At 44.0% G+C, this 21481-nt stretch overlaps 2 protein-coding genes across 15 annotated transcripts in view; one reads left to right on the forward strand and one right to left on the reverse strand.

Moving 5' to 3' along the window:
* SLC31A2 (solute carrier family 31 member 2) overlaps positions 1–21481 on the reverse strand; it is an 833895-nt gene that overhangs the window by 74539 nt on the left and 737875 nt on the right. The window lies entirely within an intron of this gene.
* EHMT1 (euchromatic histone lysine methyltransferase 1) overlaps positions 1–21481 on the forward strand; it is a 143311-nt gene that overhangs the window by 47308 nt on the left and 74522 nt on the right. For 5 of the 13 annotated variants that reach the window (XM_081847457.1, XM_081847456.1, XM_081847459.1 and 2 more), the window contains one exon: positions 17830–17924. The exons of 7 other annotated variants lie outside the window; for them this stretch is intronic. Coding sequence is in view for 1 of the 6 variants with exons in the window: in XM_081847454.1 (XP_081703580.1) it covers positions 20150–20155 (6 nt within the window). In the remaining 5 variants the exon portion in view is untranslated. Of the gene's footprint in view, positions 1–17829; positions 17925–20053; positions 20156–21481 lie in introns of those variants that run through there. One more of the 13 variants, XM_081847454.1, reaches the window with a different exon arrangement.

Genomic DNA, 21481 nt, shown 5'->3' on the forward strand with positions numbered 1-21481 from the left:
ACCTGGTGCCTTTGCTTTGAGAAAGAGCAAGCCAGGTATCAGTGGGGCTTGCCTTCTCTGGGGCAGGTGGCATAATATCTCTATTCAAGGTGAAAGTCCCAAGCATAGAGAGCTATGTACAAGGTGTGACCGGAAAGTTCAGTGAATGGTCACAGAAATCGGACAGCAAGAAATATTTGAACATACATTCGGCATCAGAAACCCACAAAATACTCACAATTGTGTATGGAGATAAAGCTGTAACTTGAAAGACCATGTATGAGTGGTTTAAGTGTTTCTGTGAAGGGCGGCAAACCATCGAAGATGACCCTCAATCTGCCAGACAGTTGATGAGCAGAACGGTGGCAAATGTCAACAGAGTTTGTTAGTTATTGATGTGGGATTGGCGTTTGTCCATCCAAATGGTGGTGGAAGAATTGCATATTCCGCGTGAAATTGTTACTGAGGTTGCTGATTTGTCCCACCCTCCATATTCTCCTGACCCGGCCCCACCGGATTTCTTTTTCCAAAACTGAAATCTGCACTGAAAGGGTCTGGTGCGTCTTATAGATAGAAAAATACGGTACTTTAGTGGAAGAATTGTGGAGTTGGAATGGTGGTGGAAGAATTGCATATTCCGCGTGAAATTGTTGCTGAGGTTGCTGAGTTGTCCCACCCTCCATATTCTCCTGATCTCGCCCCACCGGATTTCCCCACCGAACTGGGGAGTCGGAAGGGACCCTGAGTGTCATTAGTCCAATCCCCTGCAATGCAGGAATCTCAACTATATCATGCATGACATTTGGCCATCAAGCCTCTGCTTAAAAACCTCCAAGGAAGGAGAGTCCACCACCTCTTGTGGGAGTCTCTTCCACTGTTAAACAACTCTTACCATCAGAAAGCTCTTCCTGGTGTTTAGTTGAAATTTACTTTCTTGTAACTTGACTAGGGCTGGGCAATATCTTGATTTATAGTCCAAAACCGGTTTGAAGTCCATATTATGATTTCAGTTTCGTAATTTTTGACCTGGCAATATATCATGAATCATGACGTGTGTGTGTGTTTGCATGCATTGCGAAAACCACAATGCAGGAAAAACTGAAGCCAGCCAATACCTCTACATAGCTCCATCTTTATTTCAGACATCATGATGTACTCCTGTTGATGTAGCCTAGAATAGCATTTCTTTTTGCTGCTGCATCACATTGCTGACTGATGTTATGTTTGTGGTGTGCTAAGACCTAGGTCATTTTAACATTAGGCACAGGTATGCTTCCTAAGTCTAGAACCTGAGATTTGTCCCTGTTAAATTACATTCTGTAGCCAGTAAACCAATCTATGGTTTTGATGGAAACATTTCCACACACACTTCATTTATATTCTTGCCTTGTTTAATGGTTTCATGATCTGTCCATATGATCCGCAAGTCTATCTTTATAATCTTTTATAAATAATTTTTTATTAAATTTTACAATTTTATCATCACCACAATCATTATTTCAAAAACAAAATACTTTATAAATCCTCTGCCCCCCCTGACTTCCTTCAACTTCCTTTTCTGGTTTTTTGGGCATATTATCTCACCCTGCTTATTGGTTAATACTTACTCTTCTTCACCTATCATTTTAACATCTTATTTCTATTTCTGCATTTTGTAAATTGCAAGTGTTTAATCAAACCCTGCAAGTGAGTCCATTTCTTCCCATTGATTCTGTATATAAAACATAAATTGTTCCCATTCCTTCTTAAAATCTCTATTGTCTTTATCTCGAAGTCTTTGCGTTAGTTTAGCCATTTCAGCATATTCCATCAGTTTTCCTTGCCATTCTTTAATTGGTATTTCATTGCTTTTCCATCTTTGTGCTAGCAATATCTTAGCTGCAGTTGTAGCATACATGAACAGCTACTTTCTTCTCTTTCGGCAAATCTTGACCTGAAATAAAGCTTCTGGATTTTTCACAAAAGTTATCTTCAATTCATCGTAAATCATTTCCCAATATTTTTAAATTCATTTACAATTCCACCTGTGATGGGATAGTGAGCTGCTTGTGCGTAAAAGCTTGATCCCTCTGGGGTTTGGCTGGTCATCCAAACCGATGCACTAACGGAGCCCCCAAAGCATGACTCCGTCAGTCGCTGGTAGAATCTGACAGTGGGCGTCTACGGAATTTACGCCAACATAAAAGCTCTTTGACAGACATGCGCTTTCGAGACTCTCTGCGTGACAGTTTCCGGCGAAGGGTGGGCGTTCCCAACGGGGGTCCCGTTACCTCTCCACTACTCTCACTGGAAGCATCCCAGAGCCTCCCCTCCGCTGTGACTCCTGCACTCCCCCTGCTGGTTCCCTCTTCTACTGCAGATTCTCTCCTATTCTCCTGTAGCCTGTCCACCACCTGTCTCTCCGATGGCAGTTCCCTGACATCCACCTCCCCCCCAGGGCCCCCTTCACCCCCTCCCGCCTCCTCTCCCACTGGCGGTGAGGGCGGAAAGCCCCTGAAGGAACTCTCCTCGTCGTCCGAGGATTCTAACACTTCCAGCCACGGCGTACCGTCTCTCTCCCCGTCTTCCTCTTCTTCGTCGGAGTCGGCTTCTTCACCCACCCCTGACTCTGGGAACCCTTCAAACTCTCCTTCCTCATCGGTGGTCCCAAAGTGTTCCCTTCTAAATCGAGCCACGGGTTGCGGTTTTCTTGGGAAACGCTGATGAAATGTTTCTATTAAAACCTCGTCATTGACTACCTCTGCTGGTACCCAAGTGTTTTCCGACTCTGCTTCCCCCTCCCATTCTACCAGATATTCCACCTGATTTCCCTTCCACCTGGAATCAATGATTCCTGCCACGTTCATGTCGCGCTCTCTCTCTTCTATCACGGGCGTTTGGGTGGCCTCTCTCTCACGCTCCCCCCACTCGCGTCCCTCTCGGTACGGCGACAGTAATGACCTGTGAAATACTGGGTGTAATTTCATGTGACTGGGCAGCCTGAGTTTGAATGCCACTGGGTTGACCTGCTGTATGACCTCAAAGGGTCCCAATCTTTTGGGCCTCAATTTCTTACTCCCGCCCTTGAACGGTAGCCCTTGGGTGGACAACCACACCCGGTCCCCCACCCTTATAGTTTCACCTTCCCTCCTATTTCTGTCTGCTTGCTTCTTATATTCTTCCTTGGCTTTCTCTAAGTTAAGTTGAAGCTGACGGTGGATCGCCTCCATCTCTTCAAAAAAATATTCCGCCGCCGGCACGCTCCACCTCTCCCCTCCCTCTCCTGGGAATGCCCGGGGGTGACACCCATAATTTGCCAGGAAGGGACTCATCCCTGTGGACACGTTCTCCGCGTTGTTGTAGGCAAATTCTGCTAGAGGTAACTTATCCACCCAATCATTTTCTCTGTCTTTTACATAACACCTCAGGTATTGTTGTAAAACCCCATTTGCCCTTTCCGCTTGCCCATTGGTTTCTGGGTGCCGGGCAGTTGAGAAATTGAGTTCTACGTGCAGTAAGCTCATAAGTTTCCTCCAGAACCTGGAAGTAAATTGTTTCCCTCTGTCGCTGACCACCCTCAAGGGGGCGCCATGCAACTTGAAAATATGTTCTACAAACAACTTGGCGGTTTCCTCCGCTGTGACTGCATGTGAACAAGCTATAAAATGACACATCTTGGTTAATTGATCTACCACCACCATGACAGCTGTTTTGCCTTTGGATTTTGGCAGGTCCGTCATAAAATCTATGGATACTGCCTCCCATGGCCTTTCGGGCGTGGGTAAGGGTTGTAATAGCCCCGCTGGCGCCACCCTCTCTCCTTTCGCTCGCTGGCACCTGTCGCAACCCCTGACATATTCCCGTACGTCCTCCCTCACCTTGGGCCACCAAAACTCCCTGGTAACCAACCACATGGTTTTGTGCTGTCCAAAATGTCCCGCTGTGGGGCTGTCATGCAACTGCTTGAGTACTCTGCCCCTCAGTTCCCCGTCGGGTATGTACAGTGCCCCTTTGTAATACAACGCCCCGTTCTTTTCTTCGAACCCCCCTGTGTTCTCCTCTGTCCTCCGGAGCTCTCTGAGTTTCTCTTGGGCGTATTCATCGTTCTCCGTACCCTCTATCAGTTCCCTCTGCCCCACCAATGCCGCCCCACACACCCAGCGGTCTTCAGGGATTACATGCCTTGCCTCAGGCGCTCCCTCCCCCTCTAAGTACTCAGGTTTCCTGGAAAGAGCGTCCGCCCTCACGTTCTCGGAGCCGGGCACGTAACGAATCTCAAAGTGGAATTTGGAGAACTCCTGGGCCCATCTCACTTGTCTCTGGTTCAGCACTCGGGCTGTTCTCCAGTATTCCAGATTTTTGTGGTCAGTTCGGACTTGAACCTTGTGCTGCGCCCCAATCAGCAAGTGCCGCCATTTCCGGAATGCTTCATGAATGGCGAGCAGTTCTCGGTCGTACACTGTGTAGTTCCTCTCTGATTTGTTCAACTTCCGCGAGAAGAATGCACACGGTCTCCATTCAGACGTATCTTTTCCCGGCTGGAGAAGAACGGCCCCCACCGCTCGGTCTGACGCGTCAGTCTCCACTCTCATTGGTTGTTGTAGATCCACGTGCAAGAGTTGCTCTTCCGACGCAAACGCCTGCTTTAAGCGTTCGAACGCTTGTTGCGCTTCTCCCGTCCAAACAAATTTCTTTTTGCTACTAAGACAATCCGTGATGGGCGCTGTTAAATGGGCAAAGTTTTTGATGAACTTCCTATAGAAGTTTCCGAAGCCCAGGAACCTTTGCACGTCCTTCTTGGTCTTTGGTGTTTTCCATTCCAGTACCGCTTGAACCTTGCTGGGATCCATGGCCAATCCCTTGTCAGACAACCGGTACCCCAAGAATTCCACCTCCTTGGTATGAAACTGACACTTCTCCAGTTTCACCCACAGCCGGTTTTCTCGCAGCTTGCTCAGTACCTCTCTTACATCTCGCACATGCTGCTCCTCATTGTCTGAGTACACCAGAACGTCATCTAAGAACGCTACGCAGTTCTTGTAGAGCAGTGGCCCCAGGACGTGATTCATGAATGATTGAAAACAGGCGGAGCCCCCTTGTAATCCGAAAGGCATAACGGTGTACTCAAAGGCCCCCAAGGGGGTGAACATAGTGGTCTTCCACTCATCCCCCTTTCTCACACGTATCAAGTTATATGCCCCCCTAAGGTCCAGCTTGGTAAAAATTTTCCCTTTTCTCACCCGTGTTAGAATGTCATCAATTCTGGGCATAGGGAAAGTCACTGGTTCTGACACTGCATTTAGGGCCCTGAAATCACATACAAGCCTGGGCTTGCCCGTGTTTTTTTTGTCCACAAAGAACACTGGGCTGCCCCCCACCGCTCGTGACTCTCTGATGAAACCTCGCTTGAGATTCTTGTCAATGAACTCCCTTAACTCCTGCATCTCACTGTCTGACATTGCATACAGCTTGCCCACTGGCAATTGTGCTCCTGGGAGTAAGGTAATTTGACAATCAAAGGGTCTGTGCGGGGGCAGTTTATCTGCTTCTTTTTCGCTGAATACGTCAAGCAAGTCAGCGTATTGTGGTGGCACCCTCCCTTTGTCCATCACTTCCATCCCTGCTAGAGTGCCCCTGGCGCCTGCCTGAGCCTCTCCCTCCTTGCAGTGTTCTAGGCAATGTGCTGATCCAAAGGAAACCACTCTCTGATGCCAGCCTACTAGCGGATCGTGTAGCGCCAGCCAGCTCATACCCAAGATAATAGGAGCTCCTCCCAAGGTGGCTACGTTAAACGCTATCAGTTCGGTGTGTCGTGCCACCCTCATTATCATTGGTACAGTCTGTTGGCTCACTTCTCCTCCCAACAGCTCCCTCCCATCAATCGTGGTAACCTGCAAAGGCTTACTCAATGGGATAGTCTGTATTTGGTGTGCAGCTGCAAACTCTTTGCTCATGAAATTACATGAGCTACCTGAATCCAATAGCGCCTTTATCTTCAGTGGGTGTCCGTTTGCCAGTTCCAGCAACACCTCTATCACAAGCGCTGGTCTTGGAGGTTCCGGCGTGGGCACATTCATTACTCCCTGGCCTGGCTGCTGTGCCCTGATGTTGGCAACCAGGCGTTGGCTTTTACTGGCTCCGTGATTTCTTCTTCCTCCTTCCCCCCAACAGTTCCCGCCATCCCTTGCCATTCCTTCCTTTGCGGACAGACTCTGGCAAAGTGACCTGGCTGTTGGCAGAGATAGCATCTCTTGCCGCTCTTTCCCTCCTTCTTCCGCCCTTCACTGGTGTTTGAAACTGCGCGCGCGCGCGCTGTTCCAAGTTCCATCGGCTCTGCTGGCGGGAAAGGCTGCTCCGGAATCTCTGGAATGCGGAAGTCCTTCCAACGTTCCCCCTTTCCTTCCCGCTTTTCCATAGCTCTAGCTTCCTGGCGTGCGCCAATGGACAGCGCTGATTTAGTCAGCTGATCCATAGACTCCGCCCTAGGCGCCCGGGAAAGTTCATCTTTCACTGCCGGAGAGAGACCTTCTTCAAACAGCATTTGAATAGGTTCACTAGCAAGGTCCCACCCAAGTCTATGAATCAGCATGGTGAACTCAGTCCAGTACTCACGTACAGATCGGCTCCCCTGTTTACACGCCATTAACTGCCTGCGCACCACTCCCTGCTCGATCTCGCTGGAAAACATCAAGTCCATGGCGCGGAAAAACTTCATTGTGTCCTTTAAGATTTCATTATTGGCTGCCATCAGGGGCCGAACCCAGTCCCTCGCCCCTCCCTCTAGATGGCCAATCACGTACGCCACTCTAGAGTTCTCGTCGGGGAAGTCATCAAACAGTAGATTGAGAGCATATTGCATCTCTGTCCTAAAGGCTTGATAGTTCCGGGGATCCCCCCCAAATTTCTGCACCAGTCCAGGCACCCGTCTGGCAAGTGGGGTGGTCTTCCCCTTATCTGCATCTTGAGCCCTCCTCTCCTCGAGCCTCGCCGTTTGCAGTGCCAGCTGGACCTCCAACGCCCTGTACCTTTGTTCCAGGCTTGGATCTGCGCCAGCTCCCGCTCCTGCTCCTCCGGTTCCGGATGGTTCGCTCATGATGCCTTCTGCTTGCACAAGCTGCTTTCAAAGACTGTCAGATTGCTGTGATGGGATAGTGAGCTGCTTGTGCGTAAAAGCTTGATCCCTCTGGGGTTTGGCTGGTCATCCAAACCGATGCACTAACGGAGCCCCCAAAGCATGACTCCGTCAGTCGCTGGTAGAATCTGACAGTGGGCGTCTACGGAATTTACGCCAACATAAAAGCTCTTTGACAGACATGCGCTTTCGAGACTCTCTGCGTGACAGTTTCCGGCGAAGGGTGGGCGTTCCCAACGGGGGTCCCGTTACCTCTCCACTACTCTCACTGGAAGCATCCCAGAGCCTCCCCTCCGCTGTGACTCCTGCACTCCCCCTGCTGGTTCCCTCTTCTACTGCAGATTCTCTCCTATTCTCCTGTAGCCTGTCCACCACCTGTCTCTCCGATGGCAGTTCCCTGACACCACCACATATGAAAGAATGTACCCTCTTTTTCCTTACATTTCCAACACTTTTTGGAACCTGTTTTAAACATTTTTTTGTCATCTTTGCAGATGTAATATACCATCTATACATCATTTTCATTTAATTCTCTTTTAGCAATATACAGTCAGTAAATTTTAAGTTCACTTTCCATAACTTTTCCCAATCTTACATTTGTATATTGTGTCCAATATCTTGTGCCCACTTAATCATTACACTTTTCACCTCCTCATCTTTGTTTTCCCATTCTAATAAGAAATTACACATTTTCTTTAGAAGTTTGGTATTCTCATCTATAATTTATCTTTGGAATCTAGATATGGTGTAACTAAACCCTTTCTTATTGTCTTCTTTAAAAACCTCGTTTATTTTACGATATTGCAACCAGTCATAAACATAATCTTTTATATCACTAAACTCCTTAAGCTTCTATTTCCCTTCTCTCTCTTCTAGTAGATCCCTATATGTGGGCCATTCTCTTTCCATATTTATTTTTTGAATTGAGATTACTTCTAATGGAGAGACCCACCATGTAGTCTTTTGTTCTAATAGGTCTTTGTATTTTCCCCATACCTTTTAAAAGTGACTTCCTAATTACATGATTGTAAAACGCTTTATAAACGTTCCCTTTATTATACCATAAATACACATGGCATCCAAATCTGTTATCATGTCCTTCCAGATCTAACAAATCTGTATTCTCTAATTTGATCCAATCCTGGATCCAAGTAACACAGGACGCTTCATAATAACATTTAAAATCCGGAAGGGAGAATTCTCTTCTATCTTTATTGTCTGTAAGTATTTTGTATTTTATCCTTAGTTTCTTCCCTTTCCAGATGAATTTTGGGATAGCTTTTTGCCATTTTTGAAAGCATATTGTACAACTTAGAAATGGTATTGTCTGGAATAAAAACATTGTTGGCAATACGTTCATCTTTATTGCCGTAATTCTACCTATCTTTATAATTTGGAGCCTCTTGTCATCCAGCAAGGGAGACATGTGGTTTTTTAAAATTGTCAACCAGAAGAATTTAAAAGAGCTATGTTAAATACACTTTGGAATGGAAAATAACTTTAGCATAAGTAAACTGTCCTTGAATATGATTTTTTTTCTTAGCTGGTTGCTGGTCCTGGCCTAGGACTGTACCTTCAGATGCATTTGATGTTTGTAATGCTTTTCATGAAATGAGCTTTATTACTGATGACTGTTGTAGAAAATTTGATTTGGTCATATTTAAAAGTCCATTCTCAATGCCTTCCAACAGACAAATTATTTCTTTTTGCAGAACTGAATGGAGAATGTTGAATAACCACAATTAGAAATAATGCATTTACTGTTAAAAGGTGTAATTGGTTATCTTTATGCTACTTTCCATTAGTTTTGCCAGCATTGTGTGAGCTGCACAAGTATAGAAGAAAAGATACATTTCAGTGTATAACAAATAATGCTCGTAACTTTTTAAAAAAAGTTTCTAATCTAGTTTCTCAGCTGCTTATGTGGGGCTTGTGAACACATGCACACACACACAGTGGTACCTCGGGTTACATACGCTTCAGGTTACATACTCTTCAGGTTACAGACTCCGCTAACCCAGAAATAGTGCTTCAGGTTAAGAACTTTGCTTCAGGATGAGAACAGAAATCGTTCTCCGGTGGCGCAGCCGCAGCAGGAGGCCCCATTAGCTAAAGTTGTGCTTCAGGTTAAGAACAGTTTCAGTTTAAGAACGGACCTTCAGAATGAATTAAGTTCTTAACCCGAGGTACCACTGTGTGTGTGTGTGTGTGTGTGTGTGTGTGTGTGTATATATATATATATATATATATATATATATATATATATGTATGTAATGGATTGTGAAACCTCTAAAGAAAGCAGGAGGGCACTTAGTAGAAATTGTAGTAAGCACAATCACATGGTTCTGTGTAATGCCTTGCTCCTGCCTATGACTACCAAGCAGTTTCAGATTCACCTTTTCTTGGCAAAGACCATGGATCACTGCCACAGAAGTGTAAACATGGTCATTGGTATTTAATTATCAAGAAAATCTTGTGTAGGCCACCTTTTGAGGCATAGCTTGCTCATGGTTGATTGTTGTTGTTTAGTTGTTCAGTTGTGACCGACTTTTCGTGACCCCGTGGACCAGAGCACGCCAGGCACTCCTGTCTTTCACAGCATCCTGCAGTTTGGTCAAACTCATGTTTGTAGCTTCAAGAACACTGTTCAACCATCTCGTCCTCTGTCATCCCCTTCTCCTTGTGCCCTCAATCCTTCCCAGCATCAGGGTCTTTTCCAGGGAGTCTTCTCTTCTCATGAGGTGGCCAAAGTATTGGAGCCTCAGCTTCAGGATCTGTCCTTCCAGTGAGCACTCAGGGCTGATTTCCTTAAGAATGGAGAGGTGTGATCTTCTTGCAGTCCATGGGACTCTCAAGAGTCTCTTCCAGCACCATAATTCAAAAGCATCTATTCTTTGGCGATCAGCCTTCTTTATGGTCCAGCTCTCACTTCTATACATCACTACTGGGAAAACCATAGCTTTCAACAATATATCTTGGAAATTTATGGAAAAAAAACATAAAGTTAATGGGATTAGGAGAAACTTTTAGCAGAAGCGTAGAAGCATTTTTCAAAATCAGAAAGCAAAACTGATCATAAACAACGAAATATCTAGTTACAGATAGGTAGCCGTGTTGGTCTGCCATAGTCAAAACAAAACAAATTCCTTCCAGTAGCACCTTAAAGACCAACTAAGTCAGTTCTTGGTATGAGCTTTCGTGTGCATGCACACTTCTTCAGATACCTGAAGAAGTATCTGAAGTATCTGGTATCTGAAGAAGTGTGCATGCACGCGAAAGCTCATACCAAGAACTGACTTAGTTGGTCTTTAAGGTGCTACTGGAAGGAATTTGTTTTGTTTTGTTTTGTTTTAACGAAATATCTGACAGCTTCAATATAAAGAAAGGAACTAGACACGGCTGTCCATTATCCCCATTGCTATTTATTGTAGTCCTGGAAGTATTGGCAATGATAATTAGAGAAGATAAGAAATTTGAGAAGATTAGAGATAAAAGGAATAAGAATAGGAAAGAAAGCCTTTAAATTAAAAGCATATGCAGATGATTTAGTAATAACAGAAGACCCATTTGAAAGCTTACCAAAAATCTTAGAAAGAACCCATGAATTCGGCCAGGTAGCAGTATTTAAATTGAATATAGATAAAACTAAGGTCTTGGCTAAAAAATATGAAGGCTCAAGATAAATTACAATTGCAGGCGTCGCCTGGTCTATCAATTGTCAAAAAAATTAAATATTTAGGAATCTGGATCACTGCGGAAAGCATAAATTTATATAACAACCATTACATTAGGACATGGAAAGAGATGAAAAGAGAATTATTAATATGAAACAGATTGAATCTCTCATTTTGGGGGAGAATTTACACAATTAAAATGAATGTGCTGCCCAAAATGTTGTTCCTATTTCAGGTGATTCCAGTGATAGGCAGGGCAGGATGCTTCAAAGAATGGAAGAGACACTTTTCAAATTACATCTGGCAGGGCAAAAAGCCCAGAATAAAACATAAGTTACTTATAGACATTAAAGAAAGAGGAGCCTTTGTCCTACCAGATTTGAAGATCTATTACGAGGCATCATGTCTATGCTGGTTAAAAGAATGGTTTTTTAAAAACTATATAATAAGGAAAACACTATACACAGTATGGGATAAATACAAAGGCCTATTGGAACAGAAAACTCCCTGGTGGCTTTCACCGTTAGAAGTCATTTTGGTAAAGAAAAAAAGCATTAAAAAAAATTGGGCAACCTATAAAGAATTATTGAAAGAAGAGGCAAATCAATTGACATTAAAGAAATTTGAAGAAATTAGGCATTATATGATAGACTGGCTGCAATATCATCAATTGAATGAAACCTTTAAATTAGATAAGAAAAATTCAACAGAAAATTCAAAGCTAGAAAAAAATTAATACAAAATAAAAGCAAAGTGTTATCCAAAATGTATAGATTATAATTTGATTCGGAAGTAAAGGATGAAGAGGTAAAATAAGTCATGATTAAATGGGCAAAAGACTTTTGGGCATACGATACAGATGGATGCATGGGAAAAATTGTGGACCAGAGATTTAAAATTTACGGCGTGCTACACACTAAAAGAAAATGTTATGAAGATGTTTTACAGGTGGAATTTAACACCTAGTAAACTAGCAAAGTTGTACAAAACAAACTCAAATAAATGTTGGAGGTGTAAGTAGGTAGAAGGAACACTTACATATGTGGTGGGGATGTAAGAAAATTAGAAACTTTTGGGATAGTATTTATGAAGAATTGAAAAAAATGTTCAGACAAACCTTTGTCAAAAAGCCTGAAGCATTTCTCTTGGGTTTATTATCATCAGATATCCCAAGCGATAAAAGGAGGATATTTTTATATGCCACTACAGCGGCAAGAATGCTTATTGCCAGAAAATGGAAAGACGAAAAGATTCCAACAAAGGAAGAGTGGCAAATAAAGCTATTTGAATGCATTGAGCTTGCCAAAATGACAGAAATAATTAGGAACCAAACAACCCAAAAGTTCAGTAAGGAATGGGAGTGTTATAAAAATTACCTAGAAAAAAATTGTTCTCAAACAAAACCCTTACTATGCTTTGATTAACTTTTGCAAAAGACAAAACAGTTATAATTGAATAACCTATAATTAATTGAATAATTGAATAACTTAATATCAAGAAATGAAAAACATCTAAAGAAGGCAGTTAAGGAAAGAAAAGAATAACTCAAACTGAGGTGGTGGACGGAAGTCAACACAAAGAACTAGAGTGGTTAGGTTTGATAATTCAGAATAGTAATCATGGGTTATTGATGGTGGGAAAGATATTTAGTTGTTATGTATTTTATGTATTTGTTTATTCTTAGTTTTAGTTTGAATTTTGGATGGCATTTTTCTGCATATGTATGTAAAGCAAAATTCAGTAAAAAATATTAAAAGAAAGAAAGAAAGAAATGTAAAGTAGGTACAAATCCAAAGAAACCTTTTGGCATTATTTTTAACCTCCCTTGCAAGCCTGAGCTGATTCTGAGCTTTGACCAACCTGGTTTTCTCCATGCAGCTGTGTATGCTGGAACTGGAAGTCTATAGCAGACACTCACAGTAAGGTTACTGTTATTTCTCTATCCTACAGTTTTTACCCATATACAGTGGTACCTCGGGTTACAGTCGCTTCAGGTTACAGACGCTTCAGGTTCCAGACTCCGCTAACCCAGAAATAGTACCTCGGGTTAAGAACTTTACCTCAGGATGAGAACAGAAATCACGCGGCAGCAGCGGGAGGCCCCATTAGCTAAAGTGGTTCCTCAGGTTAAGAACAGTTTCAGGTTAAGAACGGAGCTCCGGAACGAATTAAGTTCTTAACCCAAGGTACCACTGTACTCTCATTCTGCCTTCCACACTCCAAGTGTGGATTTCTCCACAAGTGTACACATTATTTACATATAATTCTTCTACTTCTCCCTTCCTGCTTGACCTATTCCTTTTAAGCAGATTGTACCCCTCAGTTTCTACGTTCCAGTCATGAGTTTCAGTAATGCTTATTTGGTCATATTTTCCACCATGTATTAAGAGGTCAAGTTTTTGCTTGCTTATTTATTATATTCTGTGCATTTGTGTAGAGGCAACTGAAATGCGCACTGCTGCCTCTGTCCCCCTCCATAGGGAGTCACCTGCCATCACCACTTGATGCAGCAACACTTGAGGGTGAGGAAACTGGACTCAGAATTGGGAGTCACTGCACACATGATGGGAATTGTTAACCCCAACTTGGTGCAGCCATTTTATCTATTTATCTTCAACTCTGTTGTTGTTGTTTAGTCGTATCTGACTCTTCGTGACCCCATGGACCAGAGCACGCCAGGCACTCCTGTCTTCCACTGCCTCCCGCAGTTGGTCAAACTCATGTTTGTAACTTCGAGAACACTGTCCAACCATCTCGTCCTCTGTTGTCCCTTTCTTCTTGTGCCCTCCATCTTTCCCAACATCAGGGTCTTTTCCAGGGAGTCTTCTCTTCTCATGAGGTGGCCAAAGTATTGGAGCCTCAGCTTCAGGATCTGTTCTTCCATTGAGCACTCAGGGCTGATTTTCAACTCTGATCTCCAACTCTTTTAATGTGATTACTGATCTGTCTTTCCTCATTTATCCTTATAATGGTGCCCTCTGAGATGTGAATAGTACTGTACTGGAGAACGAAAGAGATCTTGCAGAGAATTTTTTTTTTTCTTGCAGAAGATACCTTGTTCCTTCTGCCTGAAATGTGGATGTTCTGCTACTGAGCTGTGGCCTTTCCTCAGTGGTCAGGGTCAGGGAGTTGCAGCCCAACAGCATATTTGGAACCCAAGGTTGCAGAACTCTGTGTTAGGGCAAGGGATATAACTCAGTGGTGGATTCCATGTTTTGTTAGCAAAAAGTTCCAGGTTTGGTCCCTGACATCTTCAGTTATAAGGATTGGGCAACAGATGATGTAAAAGACTTCTGTTTGCCTAAGACCATGGAGTGGTCCAGTGACCCTCCAGTGAGGCTATGTAAATATTAGCAGCTGGAAACACTGTGAAATTTATCCCCCCCCCCATGTTTCAAGTTGTTTTTCTTTACTTTGCTGCACATGTCAGAGAGGTGGCAAGGTTGTCTTCACCCAATGCATGTTACCCTATTCATTTCCTTGTGCCAAACTTCTATTTGCTGAAGCTGGCACCTGTGCAGGTATACTGGCTGCCTGAAATCTACTTACCTCAGCTGCACTGCAGCTTCCATTTTCTAAGTGTATGGATATTGATTTGAGGAGAGTGCAAGAAAGAGGAATCCTGAAGAAGCTTATGGGAGACAGGTAGATAACAGCTAACATCATGCTTACAACAGCTTAAAACACCAAAGGTTGGGAGGTGGCACAAATGGTAACACAACTTCTAAGGAGATGATTGTGGGCTAGACAGACCAATAGTCTGACCTGTTGGAAGGCAAACAGCTCTGTGTCTAGACTAGTGCTTTTCAAACCTGGGTCCTCAGCTGTTGGACTACATCACCCATCTTCCCTAGCTAGCAGGACCAGTGCTCAGGGATGGTGATGGAAATTGTAGCCCAACAACCGCTGGGGACCCAGGTTTGAGAAACCCTGGTCTAGATCATAGAATCACAGTGGATCATTTCCTCATGGTTGTCTTGTGCAGCACACAGCACACCCTGTAAATTAAACCATCCGGGTAGGTGTCTCCATGTTACCTGCTTCCTGGTCCGTTTGAGCACATTCTGTTAAAAAGCCAAGAGCCTCCAGGAGTCCTATAGAGGATGAGGATTTTAGGACCTGCTGCTATGGAAAATTTCCTTTTTACTCCAAGCTCTTACTGTCTGTCCATCCTTCTTGTGTCCAACAAGGGCCCTTGTGCATGACCTCTTGGGTGTTCTGCTGATGCCAGTTCTGTTTGTTTTTTTAAAAAAGCAAAAGCTGGTTCCTTGGTGTGACAAGCTTTTGAATTTAATGTCTTGTGGAAGAGCAGGGCTGGCCAGGTGTGGTGTTGACTGTCTACCTGGGAATGCAAGAAGCTACCTTACACAGAGTCAGACCGTGGTTCCATCAAGCAAATTACATGGGTAGGCACTCTCCAGGGTTTCAAACAGGGAATCTTTCCCAGTCCTACCTGAAAAGGCCAGTGACTGAATCTGGGACCTTCTACATTCAAAGTATTTGCTCTGCCAGTGAGCTATGGTCCTTAACACAAAAGAACTAGGAGCATAGTGTTATACAGGGTCATACCATTGGTCCATCTAGCTCTGTATAGTCAGCACTGACTCGCAGTGACTCTTCGGGGTTTCAAAGAGGGAAACGCCAGGGAATTTAATCTTTGCATGCCAAGCAGATGCTCTACCCTTGAACTGTTCCTCTTCCTGTACAGCTACTCCCCTCTCTTTCTTAGTGTGTGCTTCTTTGAGCACAGCTCTTGGGTTCTGTGATGGAAGAAAGGCAAGATATAAAAGTAAGAAAACAAGCTGATAAAACAAGCATTTGCCTGTTTCTAGAAATCAACCCCCAAAAACATTTGAAGTAGGGTTTTTTTTTGGGGGGGGGAATATATCCCGGAGTCTTCAAAGATGCGGTGTTAAGTAAGTTCGAGAATTCCTTCCCTTTTTAAGAGTCACCTGGGGGCTTTAGCAAGCTTTTGTTTTTTAACCCTGTATTGAAGAGCTTATGTGTGTGTGAGACACACGCTAGCAATTTTGAAATTTCATTTGTACAGATTTGGTTGCCGCTAATCACTGTGTTTGAATTGCTTTAAGAGGGTGGCAGATTCACTGTGCCTAACAGTCTCCAGAACATATGATAATCTGGTAAATCCCCCTGATCTAACTGCACAGTATATGCCTGCACGAATGTGCTTTTAAAAAAAGAAAAAGAAATTGTTTGCACAAACTATACATGCCCTGGAAATTTGCTGCTTTGGGGTGTCCTCAACCTTCTCCTATTGCAGACAGTACTGCTGATGTCCAAATTATTAATGCCCAGAAAGAGGAACCAGAGTGGTGCTAAGAGGGAATTAAATGGGAAAACCACCCCCCTAAAATGCACATTCCTGTATCTTTTTTTCATTTTTGAGAGGATCTGTGCTTTCCTCCCTTCCTTTTGGTTTGGGGCTTTAGTTTAAGGTAATACTTGGTAGGCAGGTGGGTTACCTGAGCCCAGAGGAGATGGCTCTTGGCTACCTTGTGGGGCTTTTTTTGCACCATTCATATTGGGGATGCCTTCTTTTGTTTGCCGGTGCCACTTGCTGACATGTGTGTGGGCTTGCATTTGAAGATGGAAGTAGCTGTTTTGCTGGAATTTAGCAACTCCATTTGTTGAAGGGAAATAACACATAGGCAACCCGTTCTTCCTCTCTCTACTCCCCCCTACGCCCCAAAAGAAACCCCCCACTGGAAGGCATCAGAGAGGAAGGCATCAGAGAGGATTGGCATTCAGTCACAAAGGAAAATGCCACCTGGAAATATTGCTTCCCATTTCAAGGGCAGCTCCTGCAGGACATGTTTTTTACTGGGCTGGATTCTTGCATTCCCTTTCTTCCTTTTTTTAAGAGCCCAAATAGCTTTAGCCCGCCCTGTTGTTTCTTAGCTGGCTTTTTTTTTTTTTTTTAAATAAAAAAACAAACAAACCAGCAACTCAGACCAGGATCTTCTCTACTTTTTCAGAGAGAGGTGCCTTTCTAAACTGGGCGGGGGGTGTTGAACAGAGAGAGAGAGGCTCTCCTCACGTTGCAAACACTAGCTGCTTCTTCTGGCAAAGAAAGAAAGAGAAGGGGGAAAAATGGCAGGTCGTCGTATGTCTGTAAACAATGCAGTTATGAAATGGCAGTCCTCAGCTGAGCCTGAGCATGCTCACAAAGCAGCCTGTAGGGGGGAGGTGATCTGAGAGGAGATGATCTAATTCAGAGCAATTTTGGGGATTGAAGGGAAAGGCCAGACTCCATCCCCCATGACAGAGCAGAAACGAGACTTCTGGGAGTAGGGCCTTGTAGGCTGTGTCTGGGAGCTTGTAAAGGGGTCTGCTGCTCTTCCTGGGGTCTTGGCTACTGGGTGGTGAAGATGCCTTGTTTTCTGCTTGGGTTTTGTTTGCTTGTTTGAATGCTTTTCCAAAAGGGACCAAGTCTTAGCTGATGACTTTATCTGGGCTTAGTGGGGATATAGACCTTTGGGTGTAGTTCCTTCCTCTTAGTCCTCCCCCTCCTCACAGCTTTTCTCTCTCTGTTCCTCATGCTGAAACCCTCCCCACCCCCCTTTAGCTAGAGTGCCTGGTTTACTTTGGCCTTTTCCTCCTACTGGCTGAGTCTCATTTTGAACATTTTTTTGCACTCCTTGGTGGGGAGGCCTTGCACACTCCATTTCACAAGCACATGTTTGGGGGCAATGGGGATGGGCACCCATGATTGTGTTTTATTTCATACCTGTCTGAATTCTCTCCATCTAATCTTCTGAAATTTAGAATCAGCCCGGTACAGGGGAAGGAAAGGAGAAGGGCAGTTCTGATTATTTGGGGGGTGAAGGGGGGCAACCTTTATTCAAAATGGTAACTTCTGGGAAGTGAATACTCTCTCTCTCTCTCTGTGTGTGTGTGTGTGTGTTCTCTATCTGACATCTATCTCTCTATCTTGCTATATTTTCTCATATTCATTATTTGTATTTCTATGGGCCAACAATCCTAGTTGGGTTTGCATTGCCTCTTCTCTCCCTTTATAATGCTTTGTTCTTGTTACTCTTGTAGGTCTTCTAGTGGCCTGAGGTTTTCGAAATGGACTCTTTCCTGCCATCAAGAAGGTCCTAGTTTGCGAGACAAATCCTAAGCATGTTTACCCTTAAGTAAGTCCCATTTTATATCCTTGAGACTTACTTCCAGGTAAGTGTGCTTAGGATAGCACCTTAAATGCTCTTCTTTCATCTCCCTCCTCCCTTCCTGATGTGTCTTTCGCCTACCCTTAGGGTTATGAGACCAGAAGTTCAGGATAATACTGCAGTATTTTTTGCGGGGGAGGGTAGCAATGACAACCTGAGCAAAGAGATATTCTCCCCACTGTGTGTTTGGGCATGGCGTTCTGCATTGACCCTTGCAATCAATGCTTAATAGCTCAAAGGGCCTCTGTGATTCCTTTCCTTTTATGTGTGTGAATGTGGGAGGGGGGGTTTAATAGCTGTGCTAGACAAGAGGTATTGTCTTGGTGAGCTGGCCTTATGAAATGGTTTTGAATATTAAAAGGCACACCTGAGAACAATAGGGAGGGAGATTTCTTTGTTTGATTGCTGTGGGCCCCATGCTGCAAAGGGCCTCAACCTGCAAAGAGACAGTGGGGGAAAATGATGATGCAAACCAATGACCTTCCCCTTTTTTTTTTGCATCCTCCATTTTTTGGGGTCTTATTCAGGAATGTGCAGCATCATTTATGGGCATCTTCGGTGTGCTTGGGCTATCAAAAATCACACCTATAAAATGCTTTTCAAAGTATCCTTCTCTGGAACTGCATCTGCATTTTAATTATTTTAAAAAATAAATCAGTAAAATTAATACTGGTTAATAATTGGCAGCGAAAACACTTTGCTTCCTTGTTTCCTTTCCTGCCCTGCCAGTGTTAAGGAGGCCAGTTAAATAATAATTACCAAGGTATAAAGGATGCTGCATGGTTTTAATCTCTAGTTGTTGGGAGTTGCATTATTTTATTTATTATTAAGGGCTTTCGTCTATCAGTTTTGCCTCCTATACATATTGCATGCTTAGGCTGTTTTTCCACAATACGTGAATAGTTTCTTTGGCGAAACAAAATCCTGGAGTACGTGATTAGAATGCGGTGGGTTTTTGTGTTGGTGTGGGGTTTCTTTTTACTAGAGATGGAGGTGTGACGTTGTGACTCTAGAAAGCATTAGACCCTTGTGTTGGGTGGGCTGTGGGGCTGTGTTGCAAGAGATGGGAAGGGCAGCCCAGCTCTTCTGAATCATTTTGCTCCATGCATCTGTGTGTGCTTTATAGGCCTTTCAGAACATTCCTTCTGGTTGTTTTTTTTTGGGGGTGGGGGTCCAATTTCCTGCATGCAGATTTTGCTCTGGCTGGGTACAGTATTTTTATACTAGCATGGCTAGATGTTAGCCTCCCCTTCATTTGTTTCCTGCATGTCTTCTGTGGGTTGACCTATTTCAGTTGAAATAAGAAGGCGTTGCTTCTGGGTTTCGCTTTTGTGTGTGTATGTGTGTTTGCACACTTCCAAATGATAATTTCAAAACAACATCATCAACAAAACCACAGACCAAGAGAAGCCCAGTTAAGGATGGCACCTTAGCATATTGAGCACCTCCTCTGTGTGAGGAAGGGTGTGGGGAAGAGTAGGAGGAGTGAAGGCCAAAGAAAGCTGTGCTTTGCTGTTGAAATGCATGTGTAGTGGTTCCTTTTAGTACGTTCTTATTAGATAGATGCAAGTTGCTCCAGGATAGGGTTCTGAGACTTTGCTCTTCATGGATCTGGTTCAGTGTTTGGAAAAGATACTCATGTTTGGGGTCTTCAAGAGCATTCCTTGCATGCACCTTCTGTCATTCCAAGGTAGCAGCAGAGAATGGGACTCAGAAATGGAATGGAAAACCATTCCTAGCTTGAGCTCTTTGGATTGCCATATCCCCCACCCCCTTTCTTTAAAAAATAGCCTCTACAAAGGGGCCTCACCAGCTCTAGGCTTTGAGATGCAATGATTTTTTCCACTGTGTTTCTGTGTGTGCATGTCATATAAATGCATATGTATGCCTAACCTTTGTGATGAATCTCCAGCAGCCGAAGATTAATAATCACTCTGTTGTGGGCAGGGAGAATGGAGGAAGACAGCTGTAGGAAAAGGGAGGGAGGAGAGTGATTAGGAGACTCTTATTCTGAAGCAGTCTTTGCTTGGCCGTTGGCTTTTGTTTGGGAGTGCTATTAGAGCAGACATTTCTCTGCATGGGAGGGTTGGGTATAAGATTTCTCTGCCAATCAGGAGCCGACAGATTGGGGCATGGTGGAGTGTGAGCAGAAGGGAAGTTTGCTTTGCATTTAAGTGGGTGTGGGAGGAGAAATGGAGGTACTGTCACAGTTGTTGGGGGAAACATGTTGGGGTGGGCTTTGGTGGGTGTTTGGAAGGAGCTGGTTGGGCATTGCAGTCTGTGGCTAATTTGTGGGGAGCAGTGTGTGGCTCGAGTGTCGTCTTTGGGGCAGGGTGTAGGGTTCTCCATGGCTCTGTTTTGTGAGAAATACCATTCAGGCTTGCAAACGCTGATTGCAGTTCATATTTATGATTTGATCAAGGTGGAGGGAGTTTGCATCCTTGGCATTTTCATGGAGTTGAAGCAAGTGCCTCCTTTGGTTATAATACACTTCAAAACCTGCCGTTCCCCACTCCCCTTCTCCCTACAAGACAAAGAGATAAAATAGTCCTCATTTAAACACCACTGTTGGATTTGGGATGTTGTCTTTTGGTGGAGTGAAACTTAATTTTAAAAGAAAATAAGGAGCTTTTGGAAGAATGGCTGCAAATGGTGCTCAATGCATACAAGGCTGGCAAAAGTGTCTAATGGGATAGCTGTTTTTGCATTCCTGGAGGTAGGGATCGTGAGCACATTGTGCATTGTCTTTGAAAAGCATTGTTGCATGAACTTTGTGGAAGTGTTCAAACTGTTGGTTACGGCTTGCTCTGTCTTCATAGCCTACTCTGTTGACTACCTGCAAAAGCCTTTGCCAGCTGTGGTGGCTGGGGCTGATGGGAATTATAGTCCACAATATCTGGAGAGCACTAGGTTGGTGAAGGCTGCTCTACAGTATGTTATGGTTTCCCAGGTACTTCAGAGAATTCTGAATTTCCTCTCTGTCCCTAAACAATACCTACCTTGTTTGATAGGGGTGTCTGTTTCAAAGATCCTCAAGTATAGCAATCAAACCAGCCACCTCAAACCCTGTGGCGTTTTGCTGGAATTGAAGCACACAAATGAAATGCCTGCCTGCCAATTTTTATCATGGGGCTGGGATAGGGAGAGAAATTGCTTTTGGTGAGCATAGATGCAAAAGGGCCATAACCCTGTGTTAGAGCTCTTGCCATATGCATGCTGATCGTCCCAGGTTCAATTCCTGGCATATCCATTTGGAGCTGAACATGTTCCCTGCCTGAAACCCTGGGGAGCCTCTGCCAGTCAGTGTCTATACAATACTGAGCTGGATGGACCAATGGGTCTGACTCAGTATAAGGCAGCTCCCCATGTCCCCTGTTTTTATGCTAACATGGAGTGCCCTGTTACAGATAGGTAGCCGTGTTGGTCTGCCATAGTCAAAACAAAACAAATTCCTTCCAGTAGCACCTTAAAGACCAACTAAGTCAGTTCTTGGTATGAGCTTTCGTGTGCATGCACACTTCTTC

The sequence above is a fragment of the Podarcis erhardii genome (genome assembly GCF_964252035.2).
Source record: "Podarcis erhardii genome assembly, chromosome: Z".
Classification (NCBI taxonomy): domain Eukaryota; kingdom Metazoa; phylum Chordata; class Lepidosauria; order Squamata; family Lacertidae; genus Podarcis; species Podarcis erhardii.